Genomic DNA, 24,315 nt, shown 5'->3' on the forward strand with positions numbered 1-24,315 from the left:
GCTGGGGGAGGCTTTTATGGAGGGGCTAGGCGCTGAGGCAGCTGGTGGGCTCATCTCTTGATTGGCAATTTCGTTGTTCTCATCGGTGTTTTTTGGATCAATGTCTATTCTGGGACTGTTCAATATTGGGCTTGCAGGCTCAGGTGTCCGGGGGTCAGACGGATTGTCAGGGCCTGGAATGGGGGGACGGGCTGCTGCTGGGGTTGGAGGGCTTGCCGGGACCGGGTAAGGGGGGCTGCTTGAGCTAGGGCTGGGAGAATCCACAGGAGCGGGACCAGGAGGGCGGATAGGTGGGGTGGGAGTGGGTCGGGGCGGAGAGGCGACCGGGGCTGGGGCGGGGGAGGTGGGTTTGCTCCAGTGCCAGTCTGTGGGCCACTTGTGCTCCCAGTTCTTCCAGCTGGCGGGCCACTGGTCGCAGTTCTTGCTCCACGAGGAAGGCCAGTCTGCGGGCCAGTTGGACTTGGTCCAGGGGGTCCAGGGGTGGCCCCACTTGGTGCCGGAGGCCTCATCATCGCTGCCAGTATTGCTGCCGCTGGTTGAAGGGGAGGGAATGTGACTCTTCACAGAGGAGGATGCCCATCCATCGCCCCCGGTGCTGGTGCTGACAGAGCTGCCGGAAGAGGACTCGAAGGATAAGGAGCTGCCGCGAGGGCCAGAGGAAGAGGAGGCGGTGGAGAGGTCCAGGGGCGTGGCGGTGGGGGCAACAGTGGCGTCGCTCTTGGCCCAACCGTCAGAGCCCTGAACAGACACGGAGGATGTGCCGTCGCTGGAGGCCATGCCACTGACTCCGTTGGTGGATGCCTTCGCTGTTGCAGTGTTCTGTCTGGAGGCTGGATCGCTGGTCTGCTGGCTGGAGTGATCGAAACCGAAGGTGCGCAGGGACCTGGCCCACTGGGGGCGGGTCGTCACGGGAAGGGCGGCATCTGCAAGTGTAGCGCATGGCGACTTGTGCAGGGGACGAGCGGTAATAGTGTGTTTTGCACACGTTGACGACATTACGCAGGTGCATTACTCTCCCTGATGCATTGGGCACACTCACCAGGGCGGATCTCCGCGGCGGCGAGAGCGGGGATGAGCAGCAGCAGGAAGGCGTGCACAAGGACAGCCATGTCAACTGGCACCTCAATTTCTCCTATTCCAGCTTCCCTGTTCCAGTGCACAAGCATGCACGATACCGATCACAACACCTCTTATATGCAGTTTCCACCCCGTCAACGTGGTCGTCGCCATACTGGGGCTCCTTCCGGTATGGTGTGTATGGGGCAGATCGCATGGTAGCCAACCCGGACGGAAATTTTTCCGACATGCCCGCAACGACTTGCACTCAAATGGGGCTGTCGGATCATAACCCCCTTCCATAAAGCATATTCCGGCAAAAGGTTTAAGTGGTCCATTCAGTATCCTAATGGTGGAGCGGCAGGTCGTTTTCGGTGCCATTAGGTTTTACCTCCCAGTCTAGATTATCCTATCGGGGGATTCAAATCGTAACGTAATCCAAATGGGGCCGGCTATCTGCATCGGACAGTCTATATTATAGGCTCTGTATCCCTGTTTGGTACAAGTAACGTCCCTGAGAGCCCGATAATGATAGATAAGGCGAAAAAAATTTCAATCCCAAGCCTGCGCAAACCGCGGCCCGAGAGCATCGTACTCAGTATGGGGCGATGGGCGTGTACTAGGTTCGCCGACTGTTCCTCCAAGGTCTCCACCAGGTCCCTCAGCGACCCGCTCTAGAGGTGCTTCGGTACCAAGAAAAATGGTATCGTATAGAAGCCCGTGATCACCGCGTTTTCCTCTGGCGATCAGCGCCTCGGGTGCTGACGAGGCCCTCTATGGAACACCTGACATAAGTATTCCGACGTCAATCCGAGAATATCTCTATATGAGGTTGACATCCAATGTGTAAATGTGCAGAAAGAGTAGTAAGAGTCTCGCCTACAGAAACGTGTTCCATTCCAAACCCTACCCTCCCATTTAGTTTCAGACCCCAGTCACCTGCGTTGGGCTGGATTAAGTGCACATGCGCCTCCCAATCGACCGGAGCTGGTCATAGAATCGACCTTGAATGCCGACCCGTGCATGAGAATCCGAGCACTACGCTTACATCGCACCTGAAACGGCTTGCACCGACGCCTCAGTCCACAGCTTCCTCGCTTGCATGGAGTCGCCGGCAGGACCTGCGAGCAACCCGACCCCCCAAATCATCTCCAGCGAGACACTGATACGATTCGAACAACGCCATCGTACCTGAAAGAGTTATTATTTTGTATAGGAAACAACTGAATCTGGCATGGCACCGGTGTGTCTTGTGACCATATGCCGGCTTGCCCATGCGCGCCTCTCCTGCGACTCCAATGCATACTCATGGAAGCCAGGAGGTGCAGAGTGGAGAGTCCACATGCTACAGACGACCTTTGACCATGCCATTCCAAAATCCGGTTGCTACGCAGGCGCCTTCTCTACATGATGGTAATTATCGGCTACCCTTATGAGTAGCTCTGAGCCAGGAGGAATACTGGTGTACCCAGGTGGTGGATTGTCTCGTCCCACAACAGATGAATGGGGATGGCATCTGAAACGGTTCAGTGGGACGAGGCAATGTGTGAGGAAGACAGTCTGTTCACAGTGACGTTGTGCAGTGCAGTCTCCCCTTACCAAGAAATTGCAGCATTTAGTCCCAGACAAGCGTGGATGGAGTTTTACGGAACAGCATGCACTGATTCACGTGGGAGGGTGTAGTGCAGCAAAGAGCCTGAGTGGGCATGGCACTGGTAGCCCAGGGTATCTGCACTAGATGTCAATGTCATCATCTGGATCCTCATCCGAGTCGTGCTCCGAGTCAGAGTCCCGAACATACAGCACATGGTTTGTGGTGGACCCCCTGCCGCCCGCTGCACGAGGGAGGTACTCGCGGAAGTCGGTGCCCAGTTGCTGCAGGGCCTGCGTGGGAAGGATGAGTGTATTTGTGGACATGGCTGTAAGACGATTCGGTCAAGGGTGTGCCAGCACAGGTGTGTCGCAGAGATCGCTGGACCGCCTCACTCCCCTGAGGACAAGGATCGAGGCCCCTCAGATGCACAAGGCACCACCGGGGGATGGCTCGCCCTGCCCCAATCCTCGGGACGTCACATGCATGTGGCTAGCACAGGGAGAGCGGCGGGGTGGGATCTCGGCAGCATGTCTGCGTCGAGGGCTCACCTGGCCCTGACGCTCGTATGGCAGCTGCACCGAACTCCGCGCCGCGCTTTCCTCCGGCGTCAGGCCCAGCTTCATCCCCCCCGCCACCCCTGGGCCTGGGGGAGGGGCCGCCCCGGGCGCCACCCCTGCTCGCACGCTGGGGCCTGTGCCGGCCGGGACGGGAGTGGAGGGGCCGTCAGCCACCATTGTCTCGATGGAGAGGGGCTGCGTCTTGCTGGGTGGCGCACTGCTTGTCTAGGGACTGCATGAACAGGCGAGCAGCAGTCCCACCCCCGGGTGGAGGGCACAGCAGCCCGGACCTCCTCGTGTGCGTCAGTCGCAGGGCTGCAGGAGCCGGCCTTGGGCCCTCCTGGGACAATAGCGCACGCAGCGGCGGCGCCGACGCGCTCCCACTCACCTCGCGAGCCTTGCCCTCCAGCCTCCGCTCCGACGCGCGGGCCTGGCGCCGTCGCGGTCGTGACGGGCGCGTACATCAGGGAAGCCCCCCCCTGACCAGGCTTTCCTTGCTTGCCGACCTGGCCCGCGCGGCTCACGGCGACGGCCTCCACCCTGGGCCCGGCGCGGGCCCTCGGTCTCGCACACAGCGCGACGCACAGCGCCTCCGGCCCTGCCCCCGGGGGCGGGGGCAGGAGCGCCACCTCGGCGTGCACCGCGCGGCGCAGCAGCGCGCACGCGCGCTCTTCGTGCGCGCCGGGGCGCAGCCGCGCCAGGAGGCCGACCACTCCCGGCGAGCGGGCCAGGTCGGCGAGCAAGGAAAGCACGGCGCGCACCCCGTGCGCGCCCACCCACCCATCCAGTCCGTCCACGACGCACGCGGCGGGGGCGGGGCCGGCGGCGACCGCCGAGGCGACACGCCCCGCCCACAATCCGGGCGGGGCGGCCAGGGTGCCTGGGATGGCATGAGGGGAGCTTTGTACCCCGGCCCGTGCCCAGCAGCCGTGGGCATCCGAGTGGCAGTCGAGCAGGGTGAGGGCAGGGGCTGAGGAGCAGGCGGACGCTAGCTCGGCGGCGGGGCCGTCGATCGCCAGAGCCACGACGGCTCCGGAGCATTGCCGCATCGCAGAGCAGGTGTCTCTCACCACCTGATTGAGGAGACAGGGGATTCCTTGGCGTCCAGGGGTGGTGACACATCTGCAAACACGATGTTCAGGGGCAGGCAGGCACATCCTAAACCCTCCCTGGCCCAAGGACTCGTGCCATGCCTGCTGGAAGACTCGATGGCCTGCCAGGACATCGAGGTCATCCAGGAAGAGGAGGATGGGCGCGGGTGACAGGGGGTCGTTCGTGGCCATGGCGGAGACAGCCGACCGCCAGGGCGCCCGGGTCCCGGCTGCCGCCTGGAATCGGGCTTGCGCCGTTGGATGCATCGTACTGCGCTGCAAAGTGAACGATTTCAGTAATGCATGTGCTGCATGCGCCTGTGCGTCGTCACTTGCCATGGAACATGTGCTCCTGGTTTGCGCAGATGCCTGGGCGCGAAGACCAATCTTCCTCGACACCGGGCAGGCTGGCCATGCTCTGGCCATGCGCAGCAGGAGAGTCAGCAGGCCCTCACACAGTGCGGTCCCTCCGTGCTTCCCTGATCACTGGTTCTTACGCCACCAGAGTGATACATGCAATTATTGATTTGATTTTATGTGCTCTTCCTATCGATAGAGGGTGGCCGAATGAGGGGCTGGACAACCCTGGTCCCCCTCCTGCGTGACGTGGTTGCCCGCGCGCGGTGCGCGGGATCCCTGCATGCCGCCAAGCTAGACATCCGGGCGTTCACGAGCCTGTCACATGCGGCACCCCTGGGAGCGGCGCCCCCAGCTGTCACCGGCCTGCGCCAGGTGCCAGGGGCTGGCATGGGAGAGGGCGCCCGCGCTCCATGCATGAGCACCTGTGCCACTGTGTGAGGTGCTGGTGCTTCCCCCTGCAGTGCTTTACCACACCTCACCGCACTCCCTCCCCACTCCCACCCATCGAACAGCTGGCAAAGGCAGCCGGGTCGGCGCCCGGCCTGGCCTCCTGGGCGGCTCGCGGGGCGCTCGCCGCCGCACCCTCGCCCCCGCACCTGCTCCATGGTCTGCGCTGGGTGGCGTCCCTGGCGGGACCGGGTCCCGCTGCCGCCACGCCCTACGGCGCCGCGGCGCTGACCGCGGGCCTGTCAGCCGCGCAGCGCCGCTGGCTGGCCCTCTGGCTGGGCGGCTGCAGCGCCTGGGTGGCGGTGCTGGTGGTGCTGGGCGGCGTCACGCGCCTCACCCGCTCCGGCCTGTCCATGACCGACTGGAAGTTTGGCGGCGAGCGTGCGCCCTCCGGCGACGCGGAGTGGGAAGCCGAGTTCGCGCGCTACGCGGCCTCGCCCGAGTTCCGCCGCGTCAACTCGCGCATGACCCTCGACGAGTTCAAGGCGATCTACTGGATGGAGTTTGCACACCGCTACTGGGGACGCGGCCTGGGCCTGCTCTTCGCCGGCCCCGCCCTGGCCTTTGCGGTCGGCCGCACCGTGACGACCCCCCTGGCCCGCCGCCTTGCCCTACTCTTCGCCATGGGCGGCACCCAGGGCCTGGTGGGCTGGTGGATGGTGCGGTCGGGGCTGGAGGACCCCGCCGACCCTCACACCGTGCCGCGCGTCTCCGCCTACCGCCTGGCTGCCCACCTCACCTCCGCCTTCGCCATCTATGCCACCCTGGTCTGGACCACGCTGGACGTGGCGCGGCCCGGCGCGGGGGCCGGCGGCGCGGCCGCCGCCGCCGCCGCCGCGGCGCTGGCGCGCTGGGCGCTGCCCGTGGCAGGCCTGCTGGCAGTGACCGCCGTGTCCGGCGCCTTTGTGGCGGGGCTGGACGCGGGGCGCGCCTTCAACACCTTCCCCACCATGAACGGGCGGTGGGTGCCGGAGGAGTACTGGGACGTGCCCGGCTGGCGCAAGGCCTGCGAGAGCACCGCCGCCGCGCAGCTGCACCACCGCGCGCTGGCCGCCAGCACGCTGGCCGCCGTCGGCGCGCTGGCCTGGCGCGCGCGGCGCCTGCCCGCACTGCCGGGCCGCGCGGCGACGCTTACGGCCGCGCTGGCTGCTGCCACCTGCCTGCAGGTGGGCCTGGGCCTGGCCGCGCTGCTCAACGCCGTGCCGGTGGAGCTGGGCGCGGCGCACCAGGCCAACGCACTCACGCTCTTCACGCTGGCCCTGGCGCTGCTGCACGCACTGCGCCCGGGGCCGGTGAAGGCCGCCGCCGCGCGCCGCCTGGCCGCGTACGTGACCCCCGTGGCCGCCGTCGCGGTCGTGGGGATTGGCGCCGCCGTCACGCAGGTGCACTGAGTGACGCCCACGTGCAGAGCGTGCAGCAGGAGGTGGCTGAAGCACGGCAAGCAAACTCTCAGAATGCCCCTTTGTAAAACGGTGCGCACCATGCGCTGGTTGTAGGCACAATATGTGGCAGGAAGTGGGGTTGGCAAGCAGAGTGGGAGTGGTGTGGGCGACGGCGGCGGCCCTTGCGTTACCGATGAGATTCACTTGACATAAAAATTTCGCCCAAAACCAAAAGAATTTGTTGTGGGAGGCGGCGATGATAACCACTACACTATCGTTGCCCATGAGAGGGCTTGCTTGTGGCAGGTCGTGCAACGACCGGGAATCGAACCCGGGTCCGCCGCGATGTCCTTCAACTGGATGTAAGGTTGCCTTTTCCTGGAGACTAGGGAGTGGACCTATGCTTTGTTGAGTCCGATTCAATTGACCGGGCGCCAGGTCCTGTATATGGTAGATAACTGCTGCCGAGAAGCCTCGGCAGAGGTACCATTCAACTCCGAACAATCTCTGTGACTGTCGCATGCAGCGATAGATCAAGACAGTCCCAGCCATCGCGATGACTGCAAGCCGGGTGGAGATACGGGGACCCAAACTGGGCGACGCAGTGTCGCTGTGCGTTGTGAAGGGGTTGACGTCGCATGCGAAAGTTGTAGATGGACCTGACATGGTTCAGATCGCAAAATTAGTACGTCTATGCGCCCAAAGCGCCGGCATGCAGGTCTTCGAGGTGTCCCTGAGTGGCTTCACTCCCAGCTCTATCCTCACACTCCATGCGCAGATGGAACTTCACCCCTTCCCCCGGCTGGACGGTGGAGGAGACCAGAACCCTGCGCCTCCTGCTCATGCGCTACGGCATCGGGCGCTGGGTGCAGATCCTGGCCACGGGGCTCTTGCCGGGCAAGCTCATCCAGCAGCTGTACGGCGCCACCCAGCGCCTACTGGGGCAGCAGTCCCTGGCCGCCTTCACGGGCCTACGCATCGACCTCGACCGCGTGAGGGCGGAGAACGAGGGCAGGACGGACGCCCCACGCAAGTCGGGCCTCATCATCTATGATGGACGTGAGTGCTGGGTGGGAGGTTTACTTGGGTCCAGGGGGGCTGGTCTACCTGGGGCGGGAGAGGAGAGGCTGTGGAAGTGTCGCCGCTGGCACACCAAGGTGCCAAATCTTGCAGGGTGCATGGAAGGTCTCGGTATGGCACTAGCCCCTGGTCAGCCGGGCTTGCCTATGGAGGATGACTTCCAGCGGGAAGGTGCATGCTCCAAGCCTCCCCAGCACACCCTTTCCACAGCTGTCCTGACGCGGGAAGACAAGGATCGTCTGCAGGCAGAGGCGCAGGAGAGGTAGGCTGTAGGCTGTGATGGGTGTTGGGGTGAGGGGGGGCACCGCCTACGCACCTCATGGTCTCTGCGCTCACCTCCGTTCCTGTGTGCAAACGGCTCCCAACCCTTCAGCATCCCAGCCGTCCTGACTCTCAATGAATCCCAGGTATGGACTGACGCCTGAGCAAATGGCCCAGGCAGAGGCTGAGGTGGCGGCGCTGCAGGACAGCATGCAGGGCACTGCACCGGCGTGGCGGGACTGCCCCCTGCTGGGTGCGTGGGCTAGGAGGTGTTGGGTGGGGTGCTGAGTGTCTTGCGATCTGCCATCTATCACGACAAGGGGCAGCGGCTGACAACGCATACCTTGTGCATGAGCGAGCACTCATCATCTTCCGATTCTCACCGGAGTGAGAGTTGTGATTGGAGCATGGCCCTGTGATCCCCAAGCCACCGGCCTTTCCATCACCTGCTTGCCATCTCACATTTTGCTTGGGTCCCCCCGCCAACACCACCACATCCACACACACAAAATTGCAGCGGGCGACACGAGCTCCTGCACCCAGGAGGAGCTGACGGGCATGCTGGCCGACCTGCACTCCGTCCTGAGGAGGCTGCGGGCGCAGCTCAGCAGCGCCGTGGCGCGCAGGCACCGCGCGACGCGCACCCCGACCCTGGACGGGGGCGGCAGGGGGGACGGCGCGGCGCCCAAGGAAAGGGCGGCGCGGCCCGTGAAGCGCCGCGCGCCGGTGCCGGCCGCTACTCGGACCGCAGCGGCGGACAGCGATGACGACGACGACGACTTTGAGTGGTGCGGTGGGGTGGAGTTGGTGGTGTCATGCCTGCAGACCATGCAAGGCTGTTGTGAGGGCGTTGTGCATGGGTGGGTGCAGGAGGACAAGCCCTGCATGGGTGGCTGGGGGTTACTGAAAGCGAGTCTGGTGGTGTGCTGGGTTCCGAGGATGCTGGAGAAAACCACACAGATGCATGGAGGGGGTCAAGGCTATGGCGTGCTGGTTTGCTGCTGGGCGACCGTCGCACCCATACCACTCCGTATCTGGTCCCCTGGCGGGCTGGAGGGGCCGTGACCCTCTCTCCTCCGACCAATCTGAGTCCACAGGCGGCCATCGCACGCGCCCGCCGGGCAGGCGCCTGCGGCGCGAGCGCATGGGCAGGCGCGACGCGGTCGGGCCTGCGCCGCCGCGGCGGGCGGGCGGGGCAAGGGCTGGTCCAGCCCCTTGGAGGCCGAGGATGTGGCGGCCCTGTGCGGCATGGGGTTCTCAGAGGTCCAGGCTGCGGAGGCGCTGGCCGCCGCGGAGGGCTGCCTGGAAGCTGCGATAGAGCTCCTCCTGGGGTGACGTGGGTCTGCTTGTGGGGCAGCGAATAAGGGTGACCGGAGCACATGCAGTTGCGCTGGCCCTCGCTGGCGAGGTCTTGTGCGACGCGCTTCCACTCCACCCAGGGACCCAGGTGTGGAGTGGCCCAGCATGATTGCGTGCTCCTGGGCGGCGAGTGCAAAGGACAGGTTGCATCGTGCTGCAAAGGTCACAGGATCACAGGCCGTCAGGCCACAAAGGCCACCGCAAGGGTCAAGGAGAGGCCACGCCGGCCGCCACACGTCGCCGCTCACTCTGCTCCCGGCCGCGCCGCCGGCGCCGCGGTGCCGTCGGGCATCACGCCCACGCCACGCATGTGCGTGCCCATCTTCGGGTCCCGCAGAAACTGGTTCTCCGCGTCCTCGCTGTGGTAGACGCAGGCCACCTCCGGCCGCCCCGCCAGGTCGCCCACGAAGGCAAAGGTGTTCATGGAGCGCTTGCAGGCCGACACCTGGTCGCCGTCTACCAGGCCCCTGCGCTCCAGTACGCCCACGTTGCTGCGCCGCAGCACGCACCCGGGCTTGACCTCCGGCTGGGCCACGTAAACGTTGAACCTGTGGGGCAGGAGTGAAGTGGTAGAGGGAGGTTGCTGAATGAGGCTTTCCAGCCTATTGTGGAGGTGGGGTGGGGCACTGAGGGACCCAGTGCGGCCAAAAGGGGCAGGGTAGGGTGCGGCAGGCTCCTGGACCGAGGGGTTGACTCTGGAACCCGATCAGGGCAGACGAGTCTGCGTTCCCTCAAGTGCCCCCCCCCTCCTCCCCCCCAACACACACACATAACACACACGACGCACGGGTTGAAGGACAGGAAGATGCGCTGGTCGAAGACCATGGAGGAGTAGCCGTTGGCCATGCACAGCTCGCTGTTGGGGGTCTTGGTGTCCACCAGCACCGTGGAGGCGACGTTCTGGGGCTGGAAGGTGACCTGGGTGTCAAACCAGATGCCCGCGCCCATGCCTGCACAGGTATGTGTAGAATGGACGTGACTGAAGAGGGTGACGAAATGAGACCAGGAGCCAAGGTGTGTGAAGGGTGTGCAGGGGTGCTGGGGATGACGCATTCCCGTTCCTATCCAGCAATCAGAACCCCGGGGCGCAGGTCGCGACCGCCCACCTAGCACGAAGGCGCCTGCTATGAATGCCTTGGTGAGGCCATTGGGACCCCCGGCTCCGGGGCTGGGCCCGGGATTGGGGGGCTCCTCGGGCGGGAAGCGGGGTCGTGAGCCATTGGGAGGGGGAGAGGGGGGCACCCAGTCTCTCCGTTCCTGGGCGAGGGCTGCCTCGCCATCACGGCGATCAGGATTATACTGAGCCCTCAAGGGATGTAAACATCTATATCGGTGGGCACGATGCGCCGGTAAGAAGCAGGCGCGGGCAGGGCAGGGGCAGGAAGAGGTGCGAGACATGGGTCTGCTTCGTGCGAGCGACATGGGCACCCTCGCAGTGCCCTGCAACATGTAGATCTGTTCAGATTTTCCTTATGCTTGTCCTTGAGAGAGTCGAGAGCTTCCCCTGACACCATGCCTGGTAGAGTTGGGGTCTCGTTGCATGCTGGTGAAAGGCCTTTCGAAACCTCAGCAGGCCCAGCAGTGTACCTAGGTGTCTGGTTCGTGCACGGGTGTACAGAGCGCATCACCGCTACGTGGCAGGTTGCGATCCCAATCAAGTCTTCAGGAAGCTGTTATGTCATTGCCAGACCTTTTGTGGAGAGGGAAGGGTCCTGTGGCTCCACCGATCGAGACACCTTTGCTCGGCTCACCATGAGCTTTGGAGGATTCCAATTTGGTAAGCTCGAGAATAGCGACTTGTATGGATCGTGTCCCTATGGAGGAGCTTGGCATGATGAGGCTCCCATCTTGTTTCCTCACAGGCGGAGCGGCCTCCGCTCCGGGAGCTTCAGCTAGCAGTGCCGCATTTGGAGCAGCGACACCGGCAGGTGAGTGTTCACGCTTGTCCGAGATGGCTTTGCCGGGATTATGCATCAGGCCAGTCAAGACCGATCGTGGCTAAGTGGTCGCTCCGTCATTACCATCATCCTCCCCACCATTGTGCGCAGGGAGCTTATTTGGGAGCACCAGCGCTCCTGCCTTTGGAGCCACGAGCACGCCAGCCTTTGGGGCTGCCGGTACACCTGCCCTTGGAGCTGCTGGCACTCCAGCTTTTGGAGCCACCAGCGCGCCAGCCTTTGGTGGAGATTTTGGCTTTGGAGCCAGTAGTGCATTAGCATTCGGGGCTGGCAGTGCGCCTGCTTTTGGAGCCAGTAGTGCACCAGCTTTCGGGGCAACAAGCACGCCGGCCTTTGGAGCAACGAGCACGCCGGCCTTTGGAGCAACGAGCACGCCAGCCTTTGGAGCGACGAGCACGCCAGCTTTTGGGGCGACAAGCACGCCAGCTTTTGGGGCGACAAGCACGCCAGCCTTTGGAATGACGAGCACGCCAGCCTTTGGAGCAACGAGCACGCCAGCCTTTGGAGCCACGAGCACGCCAGCGTTTGGAGCGACGAGCACGCCAGCCTCTGGAGCATTGAGCACGCCAGCTTTGGAGCCACGAGCACGCCAGCTTTTGGAGCCACGAGCACGCCAGCGTTTGGAGCAACGAGCACGCCAGCGTTTGGAGCAACGAGCACGCCAGCGTTTGGAGCCACACAAGGTGTGTATTATCTCCAGGCCTCCTCAAATCATGCATACAGGGGTGTTGCTAGGATGGGAGGATGCTTGCGAGCCTCCTGGGGATAACCTTGGGGCAAGTTGATGCTGGGAATACTGCATAGCTTCCCCTCACCCCACATTGCCTCCTGACGCCCTTCACGCTCCCCTGCAGCTTCAGGGAGCCAGACAGCAGGCGCCTCCACTCCCGCTTTTGGCGTGGCTGCCAGTGGATTTGGCGGATTTGGAACGCCGAGCGCGACGCCCGCCAGCTCAGCGGCGGCAGCAGCCCCGACAGGCGCCTCCACCCCGTCGTTTGGCGCCACGCCGGCCCCCAGCGCTGGTGCCGGCGCGAGCAAGCCCGCATTCAGCTTCGGGGGTGCCGCCGCCAGTGCGGCAGGCGCGGCTCCCAGCGCTGCGGCAGCATCTAGCGCCGCGTCAACGCCCGCTTTCTCCTTTGGAGGCTCCGCGCCTGCCACCCCGGGTTCCCAATCCGGCGCCACACCGCCCGCCGGCGCACCCGCCATTTCCTTTGGTGCGACGCCTGGTGCACCCGCGCAAGGCACGGCCGCTGCCAGCACCCCCGCGCTATCTTTCGGCGCCGCGCCGGCCGCCGCCAGCACCCCAGCTGCCGGCACCGGCCCGGCCGCCGGCGCCACCATTGCGGCTGCGAGCGGGGCTGGGTTCTCTTTTGGTGCCACGCCCGCCGCGGGAGGTGCGAGAGGGGAAAAGTCCAGGGTTGGCATGTTGTCGGTGAAGCACCCTGCGTTGCTGCAATTTATCTGGGCCCCTCCTTTGTGCCGCATGCTCCGCCGTCCCGCCGCTCCCTGATCCATGCCCAGTTGCGCCCTCCTCCGCAGTCGCTCCCATCGCGACGGCCTCCGCCCCCGCCAGCTCCACAGCGCCCTCCAGCGCCGCCACGGCGGGCGCTGTGGCTGCGACGGGTGCCGCCGCGGCGGACACCGGCGCCGCTGCGGTCTCCTCCCTGGCTGCGCCCAGCGAGATCCGGGGCAAGATGGTGGATGACATCATCGCCGGCTGGGCAAGCGAGCTGGAGGCGCGCTCCGCGTCCTTCACCAAGCACGCCGCCGCGCTGGCGGAGTGGGACGCCGTTATCCTCTCGAACCGCCGCTCCCTGCTCGCTCTGGAGCAGGAGGTCCGCAAGGTGAGGGGAGAGGGGGGAGGGGGCAAAGAATTGTGAGCCTGGATGGGGGTTCTGGGTGGGGGACATGCATAAGGCGCAAAGGGAGGCGCGATGATGCCGCGAGGCCCGACCCACTTGGTCAAGGGAGTCTGAGATGTTTACTCGCCGGCTTGGTTCCCCCGGGGCCAGACGCCCACGTGCATGGATTGGCCTGTGCCGCTCTATTCACTCACACCCCATGCCCCTGCCATGGCATATCATCACTTATCGGCCGAATGTATCCTCCCACCCTTGTTCCTCTTCCTGCAGGTCCTGCATGCCCAGGAGGCGCTGGAGCGGAAGCTGGCCATGCTGGACACACATCAGCGCGGCATCCATGAGACGCTGACGGGGATGGAGCACGAGGCCGCCAGGCTGGCTCAGGAGGAGGCCGGCCTCCAGGACGAAGGGACGCGGTGCGAGGCTGGGGAGGGGATTTGTAGAAAGGAGGATGAGTTTTGGGGAAGGGAATTTTCTCGGTTCTGGGAAGGGGGGAGACTGGGATGGCTAAGATCAGTGGGAAGAGGGAGGCCCGGGAGAACCTGGCGCAAGAGGAAGATGAAGGATCATGGGGAGATGGTAGACTGAACCATATTAGGATGTGGCCACTCGTGGATCAGAGGCACAGGGCCCTGGCCGTGTTTTCAGCACAATCTCACGCCCAGCTCGCCTGACCCAGCGCAGGGACCGGGATGTGCTCTACGCCCGGGCAGAGCGGGTGGGGGCCCAGCTGGCGGACCTGGGGGCGCTCCTGCATCGCACCGTGGCCGATATCAACGCCAACACCGGTAAGAAAGAAAGAATAGGGGGGCGTCGGGAGTGGAGGAAGGGGGGCAGTGCCCCCTGTTGTTGGTTACCGATGGTCGAAGCATGCCCCTGGTCTGCATGCATTGTCGCCACGCGGCCATGCGGCTCCCCTCCTCACCCCTCTCGCCCGACCAATTCCTGCCCCGCAGCCGCGAGCCTGGGCGACACCGACTCGCCGCTGGGCAAGGTGGTGCGCATCCTGAACAACAACCTGCAGGCCCTGGCGCTCATAGACGCGCGGACCGAGGAGGCGCGCGTGCGTCTCAACAGCCTGCGCGCCAGCCGCTGACCTGGGCCAGGGCTGTGCCGTCATTCTGCGTGTGCTGCCCCTCCTGCTCCAGAGGGTGTGCCTGGCAGCTTGATGCACTCTCCCGCACGCGTTCCACCTTGGTAAGTTCTCAACCTTCAAGTTCAAGAGCCATCGGGCTTGCAGGCTGGTGAGGTGGTTGGGTGTTAGGCCCCAGGCGGATGATCAATCCCTCCGATCTCAGGGGAATCCAAAGTCCCACACACCTGCGCGCGCGGAAATTATCCGACAGAACCAGCCCCGATGCCCGCCTCGCCACGGCCACATGGTGGCCTGCGCTCCAGAACATCCCCAAAATCGACGTCTCAATTCGTGCATGGCCCAGTGCCCAGCTGCTCAGATGGCTGTCGGGCTCTCCTTTGGCCCACACACGAAACCTCTCGCCTGGCTCCCCTCTAGATACCCGCGTGGAGTCCGTCTGCGCCCCACCACCGCTCAAAGTGCGGCGCAAATGGATCTGGGCGCCATGCACTTTCGATCCATGTCCTGGTGCATGTGCGTTACAAATTGCTACACCCCTTTACGCACTACAGGAACAGGGAGCGAGACTGGGGAGAGCACGCCACATCCCTTGCACAGACAGCCCGTTCGGCGACGAGAGCCCGGGCCCGCGCCCAAGGAGGTCCCTGTAGAGCATTCTTCCGCCTTTTTGCTTCAAAAGAGGCATGGCAACCTGACACAGAGTCTGTCTGTGTCAGATGGGGGGCGGGGAGAGAATGGGACAGAGGCCAGCGCCACCTCTGGCTCCTCATCGACTACATACCAGAGGAGGAGGACCCCCTCCAACCCCGCTGACGAGACCCCCTTCGAGGAGCTGGTGCGCCGCATGGACGAGGGGCTGGACGAGATGGAACGCAACCCCCCTGCTTACGCTCGGGCGTGGCACAGCATCTCCACTGGGCCACTGGGTGAGACCTTGAGGAGTGAGGGATAGGGGCTGGTCGAGGCACATACACAATCCACAGCTCGGCAACATCTCTAGTGCTTTGACCACCTGTATCCTCCAGTCCTGTGTGAGAGCTCGAAGGGCAAACCTTCCTGGACCCAGCTGCGGGCTCCCTCCACTGCCTCCCCTGCTCCTCCTGCTGTGGCAGGAGCGGCCACTGGTGCCGGCGTGATGAAGGCTGCCAAAGTGACGGCTGTGGTGGGGGGGGAAGCAGTACGATTGGCAGTGCCAGCCACCAAGTGGGCTCTGGGAGTGGGCCTGCGAATGGCCCTGGGAGCTGTGAGCGCCGTGGAGAAGCAAGAGCGGCGGCGAAAGGATGGGCCGCCCAGTGAGCTGTGAGGAATTAAAGATCGTGCCCCTGCAAGCGCAGCGCTCTCCCACGAAAGCCACAGGATGGGCTGGTTGGCGACGGATGTGCCCTGAGGCACCCTCGCGAATTTCACGCCACTCCGCTGTCCCCCACATGCTTGTGCACTGCCGTTTGATTCTGTGAGGGGCGCTTGACAGACAGCCGTGACGCAGGGGGGAAAGGGCAAGCACACACTTGAGCCCCAGCGTCTGTCAAGCAGGGGTGCATGCAGCTCACTCGTCCTCCTGGCTGCGCAGGCGAGAGCCAGCGTTCAGGACGTTCACGTTGAGCTGGAATGGGGGTGAAGAGTTGGCAGTGAGAGACAAAAAATCAGGTAATCTGCTGGGTATAGCATATCTTGAAAGTATTGACCCAGGCATTCTGAGGGAGTACTTCAGCCTCCCACCCTGAGGCTCCTGAAACTGCACATGCCAGCCCTATGGTCCCAAACTAATGGACCTTTGCACACCGCCCACTTCTGCACCACTCGACGCCCCGACCACCTCCAACAGAAACCAAACCCACCTCGGCCGCGCGCTCCACGATCGCCTTGCGCTTGAGGGTGGACACGTTGTGTGCGATCTCAGCGGCGTACTTGCGGTTGTGCAGCAGCAGCAGCTCAAGGTCCTTCACGTTGGACACGATGAACTTGAGGAAACCTGCATGGGGGGCGGAAGCTGGAGCGTCAGGCACCAGGGGCACATGCTGATCTGACCCTCGCTCTTGGAGGGGCACAGTCTCCAGTCCGACCGGGTCCAGCATATTATTTGGTCGACAATCATGCTGCAAGCAAAGCCTTGTGCTTTGTCACACCGTTTGGCAGGACGTGGCGGGTCTTCTTGTTGGTGCCGTAGCCGATGTTGGGCATGGTCACACCGCATCCCTTGAACTTCCGGCGAACGCGGGAGTCAATACCCTTTGGCCGCCTCCAGCTCTCCTGCGACATTCGAAGGCGGGGGAACGGGCATAGAGCGTGCACTCCCGCATTCAGGCGGGCGCGCACAGCCTTCCTCCACGGGGCCCGGGGCATGCTCGCCGGCACTCCGCGGCGTGGGCCTATGCTCCTCTTACCTTGACGGAGATCTTCCGGTCGCTCTGGTGGCGCTTGAAGCGCGCGGTGTGCTTGTGCACGCTCTTCACCTTCACGAGTGGGGCCACCATCGTACCGCCTGCGAGGGGACACCGTGGTTCAGCGGCGCGCTTGGAATGCCTGGAAGGTACACAGATTCCTTCTCTCCTCACCTGTCTTGATTCCGAGGAACTGAAAGAGGGAGCTTCCGGGCCAGGCACGGCCCTGTTCTCCCAAGCCGCCCGGTATGCTAGAGGGTCCGTGGTAGAAAGGGAGGAAACTCGTGCGGTAGGGGCCACCCCCTACTTGCCTGGTGGTGGGAAGCAACAGGCATATCAGTTCCGCATTGTAAATCCCCAAAACACTGATCAACGGATATATTCACCGTTAATACAACATACATGGTATTCTGTGAGCGTGTCATACAGTATTGAGGGAACTTGCATGGCCCTGCCCAAAGCTATTTACTGCCATTCATCTTAAATAATCGCGTGCACGGCTGTTGTAGCAAGATGGCTAGACATCGGCTGGTAAGGCTGTGTAAGTGATTCTTTGCTGCTTGCACCTTCTCTCTGTCGTGAACACACCTCATGAGTCAGCACCAAGGATCTGAATTAATATCTGCCCATTTGCCATGCTACCGAGGGACAAGCACTAACAACCGTGGGTGGGGATATCCAGGGCCCTGAAGAAGCTAAGATGTATATTCGATATGGAATGTCTTTGCCGTCCACGTCGCACCTGCCAACTGTAGACCATGAGCAGTGGAGCAACGAAAGTGCTGGCACATCCAACATCCATAAGAACCAGAAATCCACTGAATTAGCTTCAAGCAACAGAGATGATTTCTTTTATCACTGGAAAGGGGCCCCTTGTTGTGCAGCAGGTGGGGCTCCCACTTCCCAGCTCATGCACAGCACACAAGCTGCCGGGTGTATGAATTCTCGCGGGGCTGGTCCTGGTGGCCGAGCCGGAGCAGAGAGGAACCAATTTTAGACGACCAGCTGATGTGATTAAGCTGCCGACTGTCTCAAGAAGCAGCTCCGCGAAATCGACAGACCGGGGAAAAGGGGAGGGGATGCCGGGTCTTGAGCGACTAAAAGGGTGCTGAGAGCCTGGCCAATGGCAGCGGATCAGGTCATATACCTTGAGAAGTTCATCGAGAGTGAGTGGGGCGCTGTTAGATAAGGTTGGAGCGGCCAGTGAAGCGAGCACCTGCCGACAGTGGCTGGGTTCACCCACCCATGTTACTTTTCCCCATGGTGGACCAGGCACGGTACACGTACCTCCCGAGCTCCAGCGCCTCCTCAACACCATCAAGGACCTGGATGAGCGATCAGAGGGTGAGACATGTCGGATCAGAGCCTGTTCGCCTCTTTTATTGGTGTGATTGTGCGAGGGACGGAGCTGTGTGTGGGGGAGTTCCTCGCCACCTAGATGACGCAGGGATGGATTGTCGGGCTATTCCGTGCCATAGAATGGCCTGGTTAAGATATCACAATACACTGTACTAGTTTCCATGCGGGCCTGATCTTCCAACTCTCACCACCTGCGCAGACTTGGGTGCCCAGATCCAGGATAATGTGGAGGTGGGCCTGCAGGGCAAGCTGAGCAAGGAGCAGGTAGAGGGGGGGCCCAGGAGAGGCTCAGAAAGGGTGTGCGGAACAGATTGAGGTACCGCGAGCCTGCCATGCCTGGTTGGTTAGTATCTCTGCGAAGACAGGGGACCCTCATGCTGTGCTCAAGGGCCCTGCTGGGGTGCCATGCGCTTCGGCGCCGGCTCCTCCATTCCCTCCCTGGCCGCACTCTCTGGCCCTTCCATAATCCAACGATCCTTGTGACTGGCGGAGTGCCCTGGCTCCCCGACCTCCCAGCCTGGTGTCCCTCGTTCAGGCTCCTAACCCTCACACGGACTCGCCGCGCCCCTCCCCCCCCCCCACCACCCCTGCGCCTTCCCATCAGGCCCCCAACTATGACCCCGCCTTTGTCCCAGGCGCGGGAGCTGCTGGAGCGCATTGAGGCAGACCAGAAGCTGCTGGTCCAGTTTGCGGAGGAGAAGGTCCAGCTGGCGATGCAGGGCTACGACCTGCTGGACATTCACCTTCTGTCCCTGGATGCCGACGCCGCCGCTCTGGCCGAGGAGCTCCAGGCCAACGCCAGCCTGAACGACGCCTTTGGCCCCGACGCCGGTTTTGGCGGGAATGGTGGCGCGTTCGACGACCCGGGGACGGCGCCGCGAACCGCCCGCCTGCGGGACCTGTCCTCCTACGACTCCCTGGAGGCCGTCACCGATGTCAAGCCAGGTGAAGGGGGAAGTGGGCACAGTGGTTGACAGGGGGCAATTACCAAGGGTTTGGGGCCAGGGTGTGAGTGTGACAGCCCCGCTGGAACAAGGAGCAGCCTGGACTGATACAAGCCCAGGCCCGGCGCCAGGCTCACAGGGCGTGGTGGAATGGAAACGCTGGCATCTGTCGAGGCTCAGCAGGGCCCAGTCTCATCGCCTCTCAATCCCTAATGGACCCTTCCACCGCTGGCCTCTCTGTGCACAGGCCGGAGGTCGACGCTGGGCCTCTCCCGCCAGCCGTCGGAGGACGCCATGACGCCGCTTGCCTACGACGGTGGCGCTGGCATGGCGGGTGGCCGGCGGCCGCAGTCCTCGGCCGGACGTGCGTGTGGAGGGGAGGGGTGGAGGTGCTGAGGAAGCGGGGTGGCGAGAGGACAGGAGGGAAGACCTACTGCTGGCAGGGGGCTCGGCAGACAGACCGGGTCGGGTGCAAAGCCTGCGGCCGCACCGCTGCGTGCATGTCTCTTCGCCCTACGTTGGATGCCTACCCCGGCATGCCCGCACCCTGAATCTCCTTGTTGTAGGCACCCTCCAGCAGCCCCTCCCGCCCCACCCCCACACAACAACAGGGCGGACGCCGCTGACCTCGATGCTGGGCCCGCTGCCCGGCGGCGAGACGGGGGGGAGCTCCCACATTCCCAAGCGCCGGGCGGCTTCCGCCGCAGTGCACGCCGCGGCGGCCGCTGTTGCGGCCATGGACGAGGACGAGGGGATGGAGGGCACCCCCCCCGCGATCCCGGGCGTGGTGCCGGTCATGCCCTTTGCCACGCCCCTCATCCCAGGCTTCGAGCACGCCGCGGAGCAGCCACAGGTGTGTGTGTGTGGATTGGGGGAGGGGAGAATGGCTGTTTTATCACCTGGGTTTACCCCTGCCCGCCGCCTGACGACCCTGGGCAGCCCGCCGCCCAGCTCTGCCTCATCACCTCCTCCTCCCCTACCCACTCCGCGCTTCCCTCAGGCGCCCGGGCGCCTGCTCATGGCCAGCGACATCGGGCCGGGCCTGGTGGGGCGACGTGCGGAGCTGTACTGGCCCGACAACAACCTGTGGTACCTGATCGAGATCCGGGCGGTGAACCTGGGCTCCAGGACCGCCTCCATCCTGTACACCACGGGGGAGGTGGAGGAGCTGGACCTGGACGAGATTGTGAAGGAGGGCCACCTCTCCCTCATCACCCCAATCCGGGCGGGGCCGGGGCGGTAGCTGGGCACGTGGGGTGGTATGCCCCTGTGGCGCCGCAGGGAAAGGGGCAGGAGGCTTCCCCGCACGCGAGCTGGCGGGGGCGCGCAGGCTCTTGGCTCGCCCGAGGGGAGTCTCCAGGGCCCTGCCATATCCTGTGCCCGTCCGTTCATCCCAGTGCGCAAGCCTGCATGAGCTTACCGCTGTTGGTATTGCTGTCCTGCCTGACCTCCCCTTTGGAACACGGCTACCCTGCTTGCCGCAACTGTGTGCAATACTTCCACTGCAACAGCACAGCTCAGACACTCAATGGGCTGTGATGACCAGGTCGGCGGAGGAAGGGCTGTGACATTAAGGTAGGGATCCAGCAGCCTTTCAGCACCATGTTGCCGTCGACCGGCATCAGGCTTCCAGCGAATCGGCCTCGCTGGATCCCTCCCTGCCGCCAGCGCTGTGTGATGCGTGGGATCCATGAGCTCTGCTTGGGCCTGCCTCTCCGCTCCCCTCATCGTCAGACGAGGATCCTGGGGTCATGGGGACGTGGAAGGCAGCGCGCCGCCCTCTGGGCAGGGCCGCCGAGGCGGCTGGCGGCGGCGGCGGTCGCCTGGGATCCTGGGAGGGTCCAGGCTGGCCCTCCGTCCAGGACACCGGGGGTGCATGCGCATCACTTGGGCTGCCGCCGTGTTCGGCCCTCCCTCGGCAAATCTTGGTTCCTGTTTTGTGCACAGCGGGTATCAGGTCGGCTCCGCCCTTGATGCTCTCTGGCGCTGACGGAGTCGCCTCCGGCACAGCCTTCTTGGGCCTTGCGGTGGCACCGACAGGCCCCACCTCACGAGCAGCCTCGAAGGGATCACCGCTCATGGGGCTCGACTCTGGTCCCTCTGCAGGCCCTGCCACTCCTCTGACCTCGGCCACCCCCTCGTTTGGAGGCATATGTAGCATGGTAGGGGGGCTCCTGGTGGGTACGCCATGGCGCTCGGCCAGTGCATTGTGTGACGATGGCCTGGGTGATGCCGCCGCCGGTCTCCTCCTCACAGGTGTGCGCATTGTTGTGGGAAACATGCATGGCGAGGGGGGAACCTCCTCCACCCACACCCTCCTGCAGGGGTGCTGCCTCGATTGGAAGGATTGGGAAACTAGCGGAGAGGAGCAGGGCGGCTGAATACGCAAATGAGCACGTCCAGCCAGGCAGTCCTTGGCTCATGCCAAAATCCCAATGACATGTATCTGCTCTGCCTCCAGCACTTGCCTCTTGACCTCGGTCTGGATCCAGGGCCATGGCTGCCCTCGCCCATAGGAGACGTAGGGCGAGGGCTCTCCCTCACCAACCAGGCCGGCAAGCCCATGCAGGAGGGGCCTGTAGAAGTCTGCGTCCATCTGGCTCTAACCAGTGTGAGGGGAGGGTTGTATGCGTCAGCTGGTGGTAAGAAACCAAGTAGTCGCAGGGTTTTGGAGGCCCTGGGGCATGTGAACAGTGATGGATGCATGCATCACTGCAAGAAAGGTCGGGTTGCCTCCAAACTAGGACCTGCCACGGCCCACCAAGCAACACACCAGCTCATCGACTCTGGGCTGGGGTGTAGCTTCTCGCAGGGCCGGCATGCGGTTGGAAATTCCTGGGCGGTGCAGCGCATGAGGGTCATGCAGTATAGGAATGAGCAAGCTTGAGGTGGTCCAGGACGACCATTCCATGCATGAGAATGCTTTCAGCAGGCATCCCAGGCGACCTAATGACAGGATACTCACCGCTCAGGCCTGGGGAGGGAGCCTCTGAATGGGGAGGCGGCGCGGCCCATGGATGCCTAGCTTTCCTGCTCAGCGCCTGGAGCCCCAGGGCTTGCACCGGCCCAGGAGACATCGACCTGGTCATGGTCTCTACAACCGTCGTCCGCCGCGTGGAGCCTGGTCGTCCGCCTGTTGCCGAGCACTCCCTGCCCGCACCTCGCTGCAGCTCCCGGCTGTCGCGCTCAATCCCAGAAATTGCCTCGCCCACCACATCCCCATGGAGCAGGGCAGCCTGCGCGGCGGCATGCCGCTGGGCCAGCCGCCAGCCCGCCCCGCTTTCCTCCCGGCGCGCGGCGGCGTGCGCCGCCGCCTCCAGCCAGGCGCGCCGGTTCCGGGCGCGCTCGTGCCGCGCGGCCTCCAAATGCTCCATCAGCAGCCCCACCCGCTCCCGCAGCGCGCGCTCGGTGCGCGCGGCGCGCGCGGCGCGGCGCGCCGCCTCCGCCGCCTCGGCGTCCAGCCTCTCGAGCTCAGCGCGGCGTCGGCCCTCGGCCGCCTCAGCCTCGGCCAGGCGCAGTCTCAGGTCCTCGGCCTCGGCCCGTCGCGCCGCGCAGGCCGCGCAGGGGGCCGCCAGGTCGGCCGTGAGGGCGCAGACCTGGTGCCGCAGCCGCTGCACCTCGGCGTGCATGGCGTGCTCCAAGCCCGAGTGCGGGTCGGGCAGGGCCGCCAGCGCCCGCGAGGCAGCGCAGGCGGCAGCGGTCACTGCCGCGCTCGCCTCCCTGTGACGGAGGGGCCACGGGGTGTGCGTTTCGGCTACCTCTCAGCATCAGCGGGGGCTCTGGGGAGGAGGCAGTCGCAGCACGCGACAGGGCCATGCTATGCAATCGGCATGGCATTCCAGGACCGCATCCCAGGGGTGTCTCTGCGGTCACCCATACGACACTGCAGCGCCCCCCTCTCCAGGGTAGCCAACTGACTCGGCCATCGCGCGGAGCTCCGCGTCCAGCCCGCTGGCACTCGGCTCCACCTGAGAAGGGTCCAGCGAGTGCAGGGCTCTGAGCAGGCCCTCCTGGCCCCTCGCAAGCCTCTCCAGCGCGACGCAGAGCCCCTGCTCGTCCCCGCGCACTGCACCGAGGTTCCAGCCCTCAGGATCCAGAGCGTCCCAGTGGGTGGTGAGGTGCCCGCCCTCCCTGGCACTGCGATCCAGCGTGCATCCAGGCCATGCCTCACGTAGCCGGGCCTGTGGTGTGAGGAGAGGGGTAGACTTCTTGTCAGTGAACAGCGTCGCTGTGGGTGTGGGACCAGGCAGTGTAACCCAGCACAGGAATCACATCACTGCGTCGACCCGCTCGTGCTGCACTAAGCACATGCCACAGACACCAGGCAGCAGCAGACCTTCAGGTCCCGGTTCTGGCGGAGCAGGTCCTCTTGGACGTGGGCGAGGTACTGCAGCGCCAGCTGGCACAGGCTGAAGGTGTGGCGGAAGGTGTCAGGCCCGAGGTCTCGGTCATCCTCGCCCTCCAACCCGCCAGTCAAGAGGCTGGGGAGCACCGAATTCAAGCTGGTGATGTCGGACGCATGGAACTTGGGGAAGGAAGACGGGGGAGGGGAGGACGTGGCGGTGGTGTTGTGAAGGAGATCCCTTGAGGATATGACAACATGCAGCACATACTCCTATGGTGTGCAGCACAGCTGGCTGCACGCAGATCCATTATATAACGTAAACCCTTACAATGGCATCAGGGCTGACGCTGAAGAGGGAGGACCAGTTCATGCATGGTGCGGGGGCCTCAAAGGCGAAGTGTGGCGGGCCATGATCACCCATGCCACGAGGGACCACTCGGCGTACAAAACACGTCCCCATGGACACCACAGGGCCCGTCAGATCACGAGAGATACATCTGAGTTCCAGAAATCAATACAGATGTGGAAGGGGTGAACTTCGCATGTGGGCTTGGCATTGAAGGTACGTCGGAGACAGGGCATTCGCTTGACCAAGCATTGCCCGTCATGCGCGCCTCCACTCCACTTCTCCCAGGCTGATTTGTGGTTTTTGCTGGTGTTACGAAGCTTCAGCGACTTGCTGGCATTCATCGCACAGGAGTAACGATGAATGGCGGTTCCGGGCCGGGAGTGGGGGCGGATCCAGGTGACGGTTCCAAATTCTGCGAGACGCAGCATGCATGCAGCATGGGGGAAAGGTGAGGAATCAAAGTCTCGTCGATCAGATGCCTGCTCGACAGCCAGGAAAGGTGAAATTCTGTCGGCCAAGGATGGATTTCCATCGCTGAGCTTTAAGCATTCAGGATGACTCTCGAGTGCAGGGACCCCTGAATGAGGGACCAGGGCGAGAGAGTTTGGGCCGACGCGCCTCAACTTCTCCGGGACCTTGGCGACTACATCGCGGCACTGCATGCCAGTCATGCGGACGCAAGGTCAGGTGGAGAGCTGAATGGAGTTGCCAGGAGGCTGTGCAGAGCTACTGGTCGGAGACCGAGAATGTCCAGACTCATCTTTCGCAGATCCACTCCACCTGGAAACTCCGAGCCGGTGGTCTTGCATCACGAGACGGGACACGACGGGAGCA

The 24,315-nt window shown here is 63.8% G+C and overlaps 9 protein-coding genes across 9 annotated transcripts; 5 read left to right on the plus strand and 4 right to left on the minus strand.

The window, feature by feature from the left end:
• Positions 1-2,790: 2,790 nt before the first annotated feature.
• Positions 2,791-3,384, minus strand: F751_0946 (hypothetical protein; the record flags this gene model as incomplete). Its single annotated transcript, XM_011398306.1, has 2 exons — positions 2,791-2,940; positions 3,199-3,384. 2 exons carry the CDS (start codon positions 3,382-3,384, stop codon positions 2,791-2,793), a joined length of 336 nt encoding a protein of 111 aa, XP_011396608.1.
• A 1,071-nt stretch (positions 3,385-4,455) lies between these two features.
• On the plus strand, positions 4,456-4,824 carry F751_0947 (hypothetical protein; the record flags this gene model as incomplete). Its single annotated transcript, XM_011398307.1, has 1 exon — positions 4,456-4,824. One exon carries the CDS (start codon positions 4,456-4,458, stop codon positions 4,822-4,824), a length of 369 nt encoding a protein of 122 aa, XP_011396609.1.
• Positions 4,825-4,865: 41 nt separating this feature from the next.
• F751_0948 (Cytochrome c oxidase assembly protein COX15-like protein) lies at positions 4,866-9,163 on the plus strand (the record flags this gene model as incomplete). The annotated part of the gene is made up of 9 exons (XM_011398308.1): positions 4,866-5,030; positions 5,171-5,872; positions 6,272-6,397; positions 6,794-6,849; positions 7,266-7,546; positions 7,778-7,829; positions 7,975-8,081; positions 8,346-8,616; positions 9,040-9,163. The coding sequence occupies 9 exons, from the start codon at positions 4,866-4,868 to the stop codon at positions 9,161-9,163; spliced, it is 1,884 nt and encodes a 627-aa protein (XP_011396610.1).
• A 231-nt stretch (positions 9,164-9,394) lies between these two features.
• Positions 9,395-10,812, minus strand: F751_0949 (hypothetical protein; the record flags this gene model as incomplete). Its single annotated transcript, XM_011398309.1, has 5 exons — positions 9,395-9,436; positions 9,489-9,735; positions 9,975-10,137; positions 10,294-10,355; positions 10,775-10,812. 5 exons carry the CDS (start codon positions 10,810-10,812, stop codon positions 9,395-9,397), a joined length of 552 nt encoding a protein of 183 aa, XP_011396611.1.
• A 2,027-nt stretch (positions 10,813-12,839) lies between these two features.
• On the plus strand, positions 12,840-14,103 carry F751_0950 (Nuclear pore glycoprotein p62; the record flags this gene model as incomplete). Its single annotated transcript, XM_011398310.1, has 4 exons — positions 12,840-12,989; positions 13,278-13,423; positions 13,692-13,795; positions 13,964-14,103. The coding sequence occupies 4 exons, from the start codon at positions 12,840-12,842 to the stop codon at positions 14,101-14,103; spliced, it is 540 nt and encodes a 179-aa protein (XP_011396612.1).
• An 844-nt stretch (positions 14,104-14,947) lies between these two features.
• F751_0951 (hypothetical protein) lies at positions 14,948-15,406 on the plus strand (the record flags this gene model as incomplete). Its single annotated transcript, XM_011398311.1, has 2 exons — positions 14,948-15,029; positions 15,216-15,406. The coding sequence occupies 2 exons, from the start codon at positions 14,948-14,950 to the stop codon at positions 15,404-15,406; spliced, it is 273 nt and encodes a 90-aa protein (XP_011396613.1).
• Positions 15,407-15,649: 243 nt separating this feature from the next.
• Positions 15,650-16,577, minus strand: F751_0952 (60S ribosomal protein L32-1; the record flags this gene model as incomplete). Its single annotated transcript, XM_011398312.1, has 4 exons — positions 15,650-15,706; positions 15,942-16,075; positions 16,230-16,353; positions 16,488-16,577. The coding sequence occupies 4 exons, from the start codon at positions 16,575-16,577 to the stop codon at positions 15,650-15,652; spliced, it is 405 nt and encodes a 134-aa protein (XP_011396614.1).
• A 1,030-nt stretch (positions 16,578-17,607) lies between these two features.
• On the plus strand, positions 17,608-20,030 carry F751_0953 (Inhibitor of growth protein 4; the record flags this gene model as incomplete). Its single annotated transcript, XM_011398313.1, has 7 exons — positions 17,608-17,650; positions 17,757-17,828; positions 18,043-18,107; positions 18,479-18,788; positions 19,035-19,151; positions 19,399-19,640; positions 19,788-20,030. The coding sequence occupies 7 exons, from the start codon at positions 17,608-17,610 to the stop codon at positions 20,028-20,030; spliced, it is 1,092 nt and encodes a 363-aa protein (XP_011396615.1).
• A 2,626-nt stretch (positions 20,031-22,656) lies between these two features.
• F751_0954 (hypothetical protein) lies at positions 22,657-23,553 on the minus strand (the record flags this gene model as incomplete). Its single annotated transcript, XM_011398314.1, has 3 exons — positions 22,657-22,968; positions 23,124-23,312; positions 23,461-23,553. 3 exons carry the CDS (start codon positions 23,551-23,553, stop codon positions 22,657-22,659), a joined length of 594 nt encoding a protein of 197 aa, XP_011396616.1.
• Positions 23,554-24,315: the final 762 nt, after the last annotated feature.

This window comes from Auxenochlorella protothecoides (genome assembly GCF_000733215.1).
Source record: "Auxenochlorella protothecoides strain 0710 unplaced genomic scaffold scaffold12, whole genome shotgun sequence".
NCBI lineage: Eukaryota > Viridiplantae > Chlorophyta > Trebouxiophyceae > Chlorellales > Chlorellaceae > Auxenochlorella > Auxenochlorella protothecoides.